Source organism: Euprymna scolopes, chromosome 32 (assembly GCF_053919585.1).
Source record: "Euprymna scolopes isolate OS-2025 chromosome 32, ASM5391958v1, whole genome shotgun sequence".
Lineage (NCBI taxonomy): Eukaryota > Metazoa > Mollusca > Cephalopoda > Sepiida > Sepiolidae > Euprymna > Euprymna scolopes.
This window is the reverse complement of record NC_136513.1, coordinates 55,423,070-55,435,712: the sequence shown is the minus strand read 5'-3', so window position 1 is coordinate 55,435,712 and position 12,643 is coordinate 55,423,070. Positions and strand designations below refer to the sequence as shown.

The window sequence follows — 12,643 nt, the reverse complement described above, 5'->3', positions numbered from 1 at the left end:
GAAGAGATATTATGAGTTTGTCTCTGCTTTATCGTTATTTTCATGGAAAGTGTTTGACTGAGCTTCAATCTATGGTACACTCTCGTCAAACTTTCACAAGAAACACTTGTCTAGCGGAAAACACTATCATAAATTCTCCCCCACTCTTTATCTGTGCCTAAACCTAAACGTAGATTCCATGAACAAAGCCTCTTTCTTAGAACTGCATGCCTGTGGAATTGTCTTCCGTTTTCCTGCTTTCCAGCTGACTACAATACGGTTGTCTTCAAGTCTAACGTAAACAAGTTCTTGATAAGCCGTTTTACCGAATTTCCATTACTAACAATTACTATATTGTCCAATTGACTACTGTACACTCTTAACCCTTATCCTCGAGTGGTCTCTGGGCCTTTATAAGTGGTTATGCCTATGTAAAAAGAAAAAAAAATGACTTTTTGTTTAATTATAAAACAAAATGGCCAATTTGACACCGTAAACGAATAGTCATGTATTTGGGTTTTTTTTTGAAAATTTTGGGAGAGGAAATGGTTTTAATCATTTTTAACTGATAAAGGGAGGTAATTCGTTTCGCATCAGTTAATGTTTGCGATGATGATTTTTTTGTGACACTGGACATACAGACAAGTAAATTAATATAACAAATCAACAAAAGAAAAAATATCAGCAAAGCAGTAAACATTCTCACACGGAAAATTAAATGTTCAAAATGTGCGTTTCGACGAACAGAGTTTCAGCATGTTTTCCCTGGCTAGGCAAGGTAGCAAAGTCTCTTAGTATAAATGAGCTCTTTCTGTTTTATAACAGATCCTTCAAGATTCCCAATCCCAGTATTTGCTTTGTCTCCACTGCAACTTTCTCGGAAGACACCTCTCTTGACCATGAATGTCAATTCTTTTTACATCCCTTCCCATAATCCTCACCCTCTCCTAGAAACTAGCTCGCTTGTTTTTGTATTACCAAATAGAACCTTAAAAAGCAGCCTGTTAATAGACAGTAACATTTAATGCTACTAAGACTACACTTGTTTCCTATAGCAATTAAAAAAAATACCTGCTCAATCGCCAATTGGGCACTTGTACAGTTTAGTCAAGACATTAAAAAATGAAAATATTGAAAAAAGGTTATATTGTACGTATCTGTTTTGGACTGAAGATCTCCGAAAATAAATTTCACTTAATTTGATAGAGTTTTTTTTTTTTACAGCGGAAAAACACGTTCTTATGAGAGCGCGTTGAAGTCAGCCATTGTGAAATTTGCTGAAGTTGAACAACATGCCACGGGGAGATAACTCAATGTAAAGTGCCGACACTCCCTCCCCATCTTTAATATTAGCTTTTCTTCCTAAAAATCGAACATTTTGCTCGGTATCATAAAAAATTGTTTTTTCGCTGTAAAAAAAAAAAAAACTACTTGATGAAATTAAGTGAAATTTTTTTTCAGAGAACTTCGTTCCATAACGAATACATGAAATATAATATCATTTTTTTCGATATTTTCATTTACAAGTACCGCCGATTGCAATGACAAATAACACTCTACCTGAGAGCTCATCTTTTAAACTCCTCGGCTTAACATTCAATGCTGCCAAGACTAAGTTTATTTCCTTTAATAATTACAAGAAACCTTCTCAACCACTGATTGCCATGGCTAATGATACACTGCCTGAAAGTACTTTTTTCAAGTTCCTAGGCTTAACATGAATTAGAACAAATACATTGAGGACATTGCCAAGGCTGCTGCAAAGAAGGTGGACTCCCTTCACCATGCTAGAAAATTACTCACACCAGAGAGCATCCTCTATTTTTACAAAGCCACAATTTGCCCATGCATTGAGTATTGTTGTCACATTTGGGATGGTGTATCTACCACTAGTCTCTCACTCTTAGATGGGATCTAATAAAGAATTACAAATCTAATCCCACACTATCAACCAAGCTACAACCTCTGCCCCATCGCTGCAGTGTTGCATACCTGTGCCAGTGTTATAGGTACTTTAGTGGAATATCAACTTATGAACCCATACCACTTGTGTCCCGTCCACATAGATACTCCTGACTAACCCAATAAGCAGCAAAATCCTACGCCTTCAATGTTGAGGTCTCTCGATGCCTGAAAGTCTTCTACTCTAATAGGTTCTTCTCTCAAACTACTAAGCTTTGGAATTTCCATCTCGATACTTACTTCCCTAACTGTACTAACATGTAATGCAAACAGATATATCACTGTTGAACTCACCACATAGTCCCCTGTAGACATGAACCTGTTTAGTAGCCCCTCACATCCAAACATTTGGAGTGAAAAAGAGTTACAATAAATGCATAGACAGTGATACTAAGAATACAATTATAAATTGCTTAAGACTTCTATCTGGTTATGGCTGACAGAACTAGAGAAAACTACACTCATTTATTAAATAAAGGTTCATTAAAAATACCATATAGATTACTGAGTTAGACAGAAATATAAGAGAGCCAGATTTTGTCTTCAAGCATGTGATGAAGCTCTCAGTAGTATGCATATAAAGAACGTCAGGTTCAATACCACTTTTATAAAAAGCAAGAATATATGTTAATCTAAAACAGAATCACAGAATCAATATCATATTTCTCTTTGTCTGTCTGTCCGTTCCATTTTTGCTAAAAGATTACCAAGTTGATGGTGATTAATAGAGATTAGTATTTAATGCAAAAATGAGTGTAGTTAAATATTAATAGGGATTAATCACGACAATATAACATTTATTCTAGAAGTTTTCTCAGAAACTACTGAACCAATCTGAATGAAATTTTGTATGCACCTTTATTATTATAAGGTGCAGTGAATTAAGTATTATGGTATCCATTAAATGCCCAGTTGGGATTAATAGAGATTACTATTTAATGCAAAACTGAGCCCAAACTTAACCATATTCAACCATTAATTTTTAAAAAAGCACCCATTCTAAGTCTACAGGCTAAAAAGTCTATTCACTAACCTGTTTGACTAAATTCTGTCGGGTTTCTTCCAAAACTTGAAACATTTGAAAGATATTGAACACTTTACAGCATTTTATTCGCAGGAGGATAGAATCTGCTTCGGACTGTGAAAATAAAAATAAATATTATTATGAAAGGTTAGACGCAGTAAAAAGTCCACGACCTGGTAGAAAACAATTACCAATTACAAATCTATAAAAGTGAGAATGTGCATGTATATATATATATATATATATATATATATATATATATATATATATATATTAGTTCGAAGTACAACAGAATTGTAATAGTTTAAAAGCGAAGTGGGGCATTTTTTTTTAAACCTTATAAAAATAAATCGACTATAATGTAAAAAGAAACAGGATCGATTAAAAGTAAGAAAAATAAATTGAAAAGGAAGAAGATCGACTAAAAGGGGGAGAAAGAGAAAAGAAAAGGGGGAATTTATTTTTCTTACTTTTAGTCGATCCTGTTTTTTTTTAGATTATAGTCGATCTTTTTTTATAAGGTTTTAAAAAAATATGCCCCACTTCGCTTTTAAAATATGTCTCGTGTCGCAGGGTTCGAATCGTTCGACTGGTAGTAATCGTGACACCCTGCACTGAAGAATCCCGAAAGGATGAAACACTAGTGTCTGTAGGTATTTAATTATTATAGTAAAAAAATAATTATGACAGCCCCTTTAAGAAATTTGTTTCTTATCGTTGAGCACTTTCCGTTGAATTAAAAGTCGGTCAATTTAGCTCTTATGCGTAGATCATCGTATAACGATTTGATTACTGTCTGTCTGACGTAATGAACATTTAAATTAAAAATGTTTAAAATTCAACGCTATTTCACACGGTTAATAGTAGCCGAATGGATACGGCCTCCGCTAATCGAGCCAGAGATGTCTCGTGTCGCGGGGTTCGAATCGTTCGACTGGTAGTAATCGTGACACCCTGCACTGAAGAATCCCGAAAGGATGAAACACTAGTGTCTGTAGGTATTTAATTATTATAGTAAAAAAATAATTATGACAGCCCCTTTAAGAAATTCGTTTCTTATCGTTGAGCACTTTCCGTTGAATTAAAAGTCGGTCAATTTAGCTCTTATGCGTAGATCATCGTATAACGATTTGATCACTGTCTGTCTGACGTAATGAACATTTAAATTAAAAATGTTTAAAATTCAACGCTATTTCACACGGTTAATAGTAGCCGAATGGATACGGCCTCCGCTAATCGAGCCAGAGATGTCTCGTGTCGAGGGGTTCGAATCGTTCGACTGGTAGTAATCGTGACACCCTGCACTGAAGAATCCCGAAAGGATGAAACACTAGTGTCTGTAGGTATTTAATTATTATAGTAAAAAAATAATTATGACAGCCCCTTTAAGAAATTCGTTTCTTATCGTTGAGCACTTTCCGTTGAATTAAAAGTCGGTCAATTTAGCTCTTATGCGTAGATCATCGTATAACGATTTGATCACTGTCTGTCTGACGTAATGAACATTTAAATTAAAAATGTTTAAAATTCAACGCTATTTCATACGGTTAATAGTAGCCGAATGGATACGGCCTCCACTAATCGAGCCAGAGATGTCTCGTGTCGCGGGGTTCGAATCGTTCGACTGGTAGTAATCGTGACACCCTGCACTGAAGAATCCCGAAAGGATGAAACACTAGTGTCTGTAGGTATTTAATTATTATAGTAAAAAAATAAATATATATATATATATATATATATATATATATTCTACATACTCAACAAATTTTTGATTTACAGACTTGAAATTTGGTATATAGAGTATTTAGACATGTGAAAAACGTTTTGATCAGTTTTTATCCAGAAAATATTGCTGCTAAGGGGTCAAAATTGAAAAATTGGTATGTGGGGAGAGGGGGTTGTCAAATTTTTGTCTGTTTGTCAACTGTTTCACAACTGTGCATGTTAATAATAAGTAGGTTTGAAAACACTTTTTAAAAATCACGTCAAGCAGGTCTAATGCTCATGGAAGTTGTGAAAAGTAAAAATTTCTGTTAACATGCGACAAAGTTAAATCCTACTAAGTTATCATTTCTTCATTTGTATAGTTTAAAACTAAACATTAATCAGAAATGACTTTTTCAGGGCATTCATATAAAAAATGTGATGAACACTAGTTGAGGGCAACTCAGATGTTCCTTATTTATTACCTACTAGCTGGATGCTCGGTGTTGCCCGGTCATACGATATACTTAAACATAATATTTTAACTTATGCAGATTGTGTATGTGCTATTATAGAATCAATCCTCTATTTAATATTATATATTACGGGGAATAATTTGCCTGGTGGACTGATTCGCAAAAAAGTAAAAAAAATAAAAAATAAAAGATAATAATGATAATGTCGTTTATCAACTTTTCTCTGTGTTTATTTACAATATCACGTCAGTTGATATTTGGGGTTGATGATGAATGCCCTGGAAAACTCACTTCTGATTAATGTTTAGTTTTAAACTATACAAATGAAGAAATGATTTGCAGCAATTTTAAATGGTACATCTTCTTTTATCATGAATTGAACTCATTAATAAGAAAAAATTATAATAAAATTAAAATAAAATGGTGAGGTAGACCTTAGCTTAAACAGGGGATCATTCAATTTGTAGTTGAATGCTCTACCACTGAGCTATATCTCCAGATAACAATAAATCTGAAGAAATGATTTGCTGAGATTTTATTATTTCCCTTGGCCAGTGTAATGTAAAATATTCCCTTGTAAAAATTCTTCTTTTTTTATGTATGAGAAGAAGGACTATTTTTGAGATCGAATTTTTTTTTTTTTAGATGAATTTCTGTACAAAACATATCTAAGAACACTGCCAGACATATACATTAGCTTTGTGTGAAATTCTCAAAAAATAGGTTCAACCATTTCGGAACGTATAAGGAAGGAACTCACACACACACAAAGACTTTTATATAATACTAGAAATAGAGATAAGACATAAGTGGGGGCATTACACCCTTTTTCCAAGGTTACTCCATTTATCCGTGATTCAAAATGGCATCAAGAACCATTTTTTGAGTTTTTGGTATAACTTGGCCAAGGATTGAACTCCAGTCTCCTGGCTCATTATTGAACACAAACTATTATGCTGTGTTTCATGTATATAAGCCTTACTTCTAACTTTTAGTAAATTTTAGACGGAAATGAAAGAAATTTTTAATTAAAAAAATATATAATATTTGACTATTAAGGATAACAAACATTGTGAATTTTCATTATATAATGATAGCATAATGAAGAGGTAGACTGACAACAAATTCTAAAAAATAAATAGAAAGTTGAAGCAACTTGTTTGGGGAAATTTGAAAATGTAATTTTGTGTGATGATTTTTTATGACATCAGTCAACAGACAACGCACAATTAAAATTTACTAAACAAATGCCTTTCTCAAAGTAGAAATTTGACAAATATATGGTATTTGTAAAAAAATATTTATTCCAAATGTGTATGGCATAAACTATGACAAACGATGTTGATAAACAGTCAAAATGAATCACTCTATTTTTGAGGAAATCCCTTGTTTGACTCCTAAGACTGACTTTCACCCTAGACCTAGAAGACTTACATCAATCTGTTGCTCAGGTTGTTGGAAGTACTTGATGCCTAACGCAATCGTCTATCTGTACAAATGATGGATATATTTCTTATGGTTAAGACAAAGGGTAAAGAACCGAAATTATTTTCTAATAATTTTTTTCTTAAAGTTGTAAATTCTTCTGAAATGATGATGTTGAAATAATGATGCTGACACAAAAAATAATGGAAGGGCATCAGCAAATAATCAAAGAACTTACTTCCACATCTGATTCCAAGATGTCCAACAAACGGTCAACGCTGAACGAAGCTGACGTATCAATGTACAAAACATTCATTTTGGTTTCCTTGGCAACTGCCAATGCTGTAGAATGACAAAACTGAAAATGCAAGAAAAACATATATAAAGATTATAACATATATCAGAAGAAAGATATGTATAATTTTACAGAAAAATATATTTATTAACCACAATATCCATATATAATTTACATCTACAAAAGATAAACCCACCTTCAAAATAATTATTAACTAATTACACATATGTATAGATTACACCTAAAAAAATAAAAAGTAATAAAATCATGTTTTAGAAACTATAAAAAAAGCATTTGCATTTTTTTTTAACATAGGGGTCATCACTTATCAAGGCTTATAAGCCATTCGAGGATAAGGGTTATTGAGTGTACTGTAGTCAAGAGGATAATATCATAGTAAGTAGTGGAAATTTCGTAAATTGGATTACTTAACGGAACGGTTCATCAGGAATTTGTTTACATTGGACTTGAAGTCAACCAAATTGTAGTCAAATGGAAAACAGGCAAACAGAAGAGAGTTTCACGGGTGTGCAGCTCATAGAAAGAAGCTTTTTTCATGGAATCTACATTTTGGTTTAGGCACAGATAAAGAGTGGTGGTAATTATTGATAGTGGTTTCAGCTAGACGAGTGTTTTTCGTGAAAGTTTGGCAAAGGGAGACCATATATTGGAGCTCAGATGAGCACTTGCCATGGAAATAACAATAAAGCAGAGACAGGCTCGCAACATCTCTTCTGTGGGAAAGATGCTGCAGGGAAGAGAAAAGGGCATTCCTCACTAAGCTACAAAGTTTATTTTGAACTCTGTCAAGGCAGGATAAGGTCTTCTAGCAGCTCCTGCCCAGATGTCGCAACAGTACTCCATCCTTGAACGTACTTGGCTTTTATACAGATAGAAAATTGTATCAGCAGTGAGATATCTACTAGAGCGGTAGAAGGATCCCACCATTTTTCCAGCAACATTGGCAACAGATTTGATGTATGTATTCCATTTCAGATCAGGAGTAAAGATCAAGCCCAGAAGTTTGTGATGTAATGGAATAACCTAACATCCCTTCATAGATGAAATGAACTATGGATATATTAACCCTCTCACGTGACTGAGGCAGAAGGAAAAAAAGACAGGAAGAGAATAAGAAAAGAGATTGAGTAAATCTTATTTCACATGCATTCTCTTGTAAATAAACCCCTTTGTCTTTAACCCATAACCCCGTGTTTCTTGCTGTATTCTTATTTAAAGTAAGGATATAATAAATGACGACAGGATTTGAATTCACAAAAAGGAAACTTTAAGCAAAAAACACTGGAAAACAAAGAGAAAAAATACTGCACAGAAAAATTCAACTACTGAAAAAAAAAAAAAAAAAAAGCTAAGACACACACAAAAAGTTATATATATATTTTTTTAATTCAGTCTGTTACGGTCCTACAGGAAAAAAAAAAAAAGAAAAATTGACATTTTATGAAACATTGAAAAGAACAATTTTTGAAAGTTGTCCATTTCAAATTTCTTTTGTTTCATAAGAAGAAAAAAAATACAGCAGAAAAGAACACTTGCATGCTGTTGGTTCAGTGTCAATTTCGTGTGTTGCAAAAACTTTGTCTACAAAAGAATGTTTTTTTGTTATTTTTGTGGTTTAAAAAAAACTATTCAGTGAGTTTATTTAATGTTTTGTGCAGGTACTCTTAACCTTTTGTTTTATTACTGTGTTGAAAACAAAAATTCTTCAACATGGTACAATTAGCTGAGTTTACAAAAAAATGAAACAAGAAGAAAAAAAGGATTGTCGGTTCACTCCAGAAGGAATTGCAAATTCGCTGACAGAATTTTTATATGAACCAACTAATGGTTTAATGTTTCCAGCATATTATCGTAGATACAAAAATATATTTCAAAACGATGTCAGGCCTGGTCGGATGAAGAAAAATTATTTTACTGTTGTAAAAACTGGGTTCCCATGGAAATGCCAAGTATGCCAATTTTATGCTCCCAAGGAAACCCAAAGATATTTCTTTTAACCAGACTATAGAAATTTTATCGAACAAATTCGAGGAACGGGATAGCTTATTTTATACTCGTTATATGTGTTTAAATATTTTGAAACAAGATGATGAAGACTTTATCGCCTATGCTGGGAGAGTAAATGCCCAATGAGAGTTATTTAAGTTGAAAGACCTAAAGAAGAACATGTTTAAATGCTTGATATTTGTGCAAGGGTTAACATCCTCGAAGGATAAAGAGATTCATTATAGGATATTATCCATTATGAACCAAGACATAGAAATAACTTTACAGAAAGTTACTGAGGAATGCCAGAAACTGTTGAATTTAAAATAGGATGATACTAGTATCGAAGAGAAAAATGTTGACAAAATACAAAGGGTAAAGCAAGGTAACCACTATATAAAAAAATACTGTAAGACGTGTGGAGGAAAGAATCACTTCACAAAAGAGTGCTACTTTAAAAGCAAAATATGCTATAAGTGCGGGCGTAAAGGACATAAGTCAACAGTATGCAAAAAGGAGAAATACTGTAAGCCTGAAATAAACACCATTGATTCTAAAAAAGAGTCCATGTATGGTAAAAAAAGGAAATATATTGAAGTTAGAATTAATGGCCAGAAAGTAAGCGGTCTTTTGGATACTGGACGTGACATATCCTTAATTGATGAAACAACATGGAAGAAAATTGGTTCGCCAAAGCTGCAAAACACAAAGAAAATTGCCAGAGGAATGTCTGGAAATAGATTAAAATTTAAAGGTGAATTTTATACTAATGTGACCCTGAATGAAAATACTGTAAAAACTAAAATGTATGTGATATCCGGAGAAAATTCTAATCTATTCAGTATAGATTTGATGATACTTTTCAATTTATGGGAGAAACCAATGAACTCATTTTGCAAAAGAGTAAATGTGACAGGATATGAAAGCCCCAAACTGCCAGGAAGATTTGTTAGGGATTTAAAGAAGGATTTTAAAAATGTATTTTCTGAAGGTCTGGGTTGCTGCACTAAAACGGAAGTGAAATTTGAACTAAAAGATGAAGCAAAACCGGTGTTTAAACCCAAAAGGAAGGTTCCATATTCGGCATTAGAAACAATCGAGAAAGAATTAAATAGACTCAAAGAAATCAGAGTAATAAAAAAGTGGACTGCTCTGAATGGGCATCACCCACAGTTTATGTGAAAAAGAAAAAGAAAAAATCAGGGTATGTGGAGATTTTTAGACGGGACTTAATGATTCCTTACAGGATCATAACTATCCACTACGTACCCTTGAGGAAATATTTTCTAAGTGAAATGGAGGAAAAATTTTCACAAAAATTGACTTCTCAGGAGCATATTTGCCGGTCAAAGTCCACGAAGATTGTTCTAAATACCTGACAATGAATACTCATAAAGGATTATTTTCCCTAAAACGATTGCCGTTTGGGTTGAAAGTAGCGCCAAATTTATTTCAACAAATTATGGATGCCACGCTAGCAGGCTTGGATTTTGCAATGGCTTATTTAGACGATATTTTGATAAGAAGCAAAAATGCTGAAGAACATAAAAACCATATTCGGAAGGTATTCGAGAAAATAGAAGACTACGGATTTAAAGTGGCTCTCAAAAAATGTAATTTTGGTATGGACAAGATTGAATATTTGGGACAAATAATTGATTGGAAAGGTAGAAGACCTAACCCAAATAGGACAGAAGCAATTAGAGACATGCCTAGACCAGACAAAGTATGTGTATGCCGTGAGAAAGTTTCTTCTTTTGTTTTGGAAACGGACCATAAAGCATTACTATCGATTTTTGGTTTGAAAAAAGGGATTCCTAATCATATGGCAAATAGATTTCTTGGGTCTAGCAAACTACTATAATTCTTATATCCCAAATATGCACGAACTAAGAGCACCATTAAATGAATTATTGAAGAAGAATAAAAAAAATGGCTCTAGACAAAATAATGTGAGGAAGCATTCCAAAAAATTAAAAGATGTTTGTTATCGGATCTAGCATTAGTACATTACGATCCGAAAAAAGATTTAAGTGTAGCGGCAGATGCGAGCAAATACGGTTTAGGATCAGTGCTTCTACACAGAATGGGAGATGATCTACTAAACCAATTTCTCACGCCTTGAGGGTTTTATTATCTGCTGAAAAAAAGAACAGTCAGATCGAAAAAGAGGGTCTGGCAATTGTGTATGCCATGAGAAAGTTTCATCTTTTGTTTTGGAAACGGACCATAAACCATTACTATCGATTTTTAGTTCGAAAAAGATGGTTTGTCGAGATTGATCCCCAGTAGAACTGAATTTGAAGAAACTGTTATAGCAGCACTAAAAGAAGAAAATGAACTAACAGATATATTAATAAATACTGTTAGGGAACTTCCTGTTACACTTGAGGAAATAAAGAAAGCAGCGAAAACAGATAAATATATTAATAAGATAAAACAACAAGTGGGACAAGACGAAAAGAATAGAAAAGGATTAAAAATGTTTCCATTTTCTATGTGTGATGAAACTCTTATGTATGCAGACAGAATGGTAATACCGCAAGTATTACAAAAGAAAATCCTAAAGGAATTTCACATGGGACATCCTGGAATCTCCAGAATGAAGGTCCTAATGAGAGGATTCACATACTGGCCTGGAATCGATCAGGACATTGAGAAAATGGTGAAATTATGTAACGGTTGCCAACTAGCCGCAAGATCTCCCCCCCCCCCCATACAGACGCAACCTTGGCCTAAAACAGATGTACCCTGGACACGCATCCATATCGATTACACAGGACCTCTGAAGGGATATTATTACCTAGTAATCATAGATAGTATGTCAAAATGGACAGAAATTTTTAAATAAAAACACCCTACAGCACCAAAACACAATAAAAGTGCTGGACGAGGTATTTAGTCGGTTCGGAGTTCCGAAAACAATTATTAGTGATAATGGCACTATGTTCACAAATCAAGAATTCAAGCACTACTGTGAGGCACTGGCCATTGAACACATTATAACACCAACTTTTAACTCTCCATCAAACGGACAAGTGGAAAGATTTGTCAATACTTTTAAACGAGCTTTAAAAAAAAATAATAACATTGACACGGAAGAAAAAAAGTATTAAAAAATTCTTAGCAATATATAGGATAACACCAAATCCAAATGCTAAATTATCCCGAGCTGAAATTATGTTTGCCAGGAAGTTACGTTCGGTGTTCGACTGGTTAATCCCAAGAGAAAAAGTAAAAAAAAAAGTATCAAGGATAATGTAAGACTTACAATGACGGGGATAAAGTTTTCTTCAAAAATTATCAGGTAGAGAAGAGTTTTTGAGGAGCAGGCATAATCTCAAGAAGAATTGGGAGAACGGTTTACATTATAAAAGGCCAGACTTTTTACAACAAAAAACATACTGAGGCCCCGATACATAGAAACAATCAGAAACCAAGAGTTACCAATGGAAGTGCTGTATGAGACTTTCCATATACAACCTCCAAACAAGGAAGTACCACTAACTCAGAAATCCATACACTCTCCAAAAGTAAAAAATCGGCAAACACAAATGGTGAGGAGAAGTGAAAGGAAAAGGACCAAATTTTTTGGACAAAGTCTAAAAAGGGAAAAATGGTAGAAGCAAAATTCTATGGAAGAATTTAGCTTGGGAGGAAGGTGATGTAATGGAATAACCTAAGATCCCTTCATAGATGAAATGAACTATGGATATATTGACCCTCGCACGTGACTGAGAGAAAAAGAAAAAAGACAGGACGAGAATAAGA

The 12,643-nt window shown here is 33.7% G+C and overlaps 1 protein-coding gene across 2 annotated transcripts in view; it reads right to left on the bottom strand.

Moving 5' to 3' along the window:
* LOC145256372 (DNA repair protein RAD51 homolog 4-like) overlaps positions 1-12,643 on the bottom strand; it is an 84,990-nt gene that overhangs the window by 36,534 nt on the left and 35,813 nt on the right. For both annotated transcript variants that reach the window (XR_013863983.1, XM_080115198.1), the window contains exons 4-5: positions 6,809-6,928; positions 2,975-3,079 (exon numbers count right to left, since the gene is read on the bottom strand). Coding sequence is in view for 1 of the 2 variants with exons in the window: in XM_080115198.1 (XP_079971324.1) it covers positions 2,975-3,079; positions 6,809-6,928 (225 nt within the window). In the remaining variant the exon portion in view is untranslated. The remainder of the gene's footprint in view (positions 1-2,974; positions 3,080-6,808; positions 6,929-12,643) is intronic.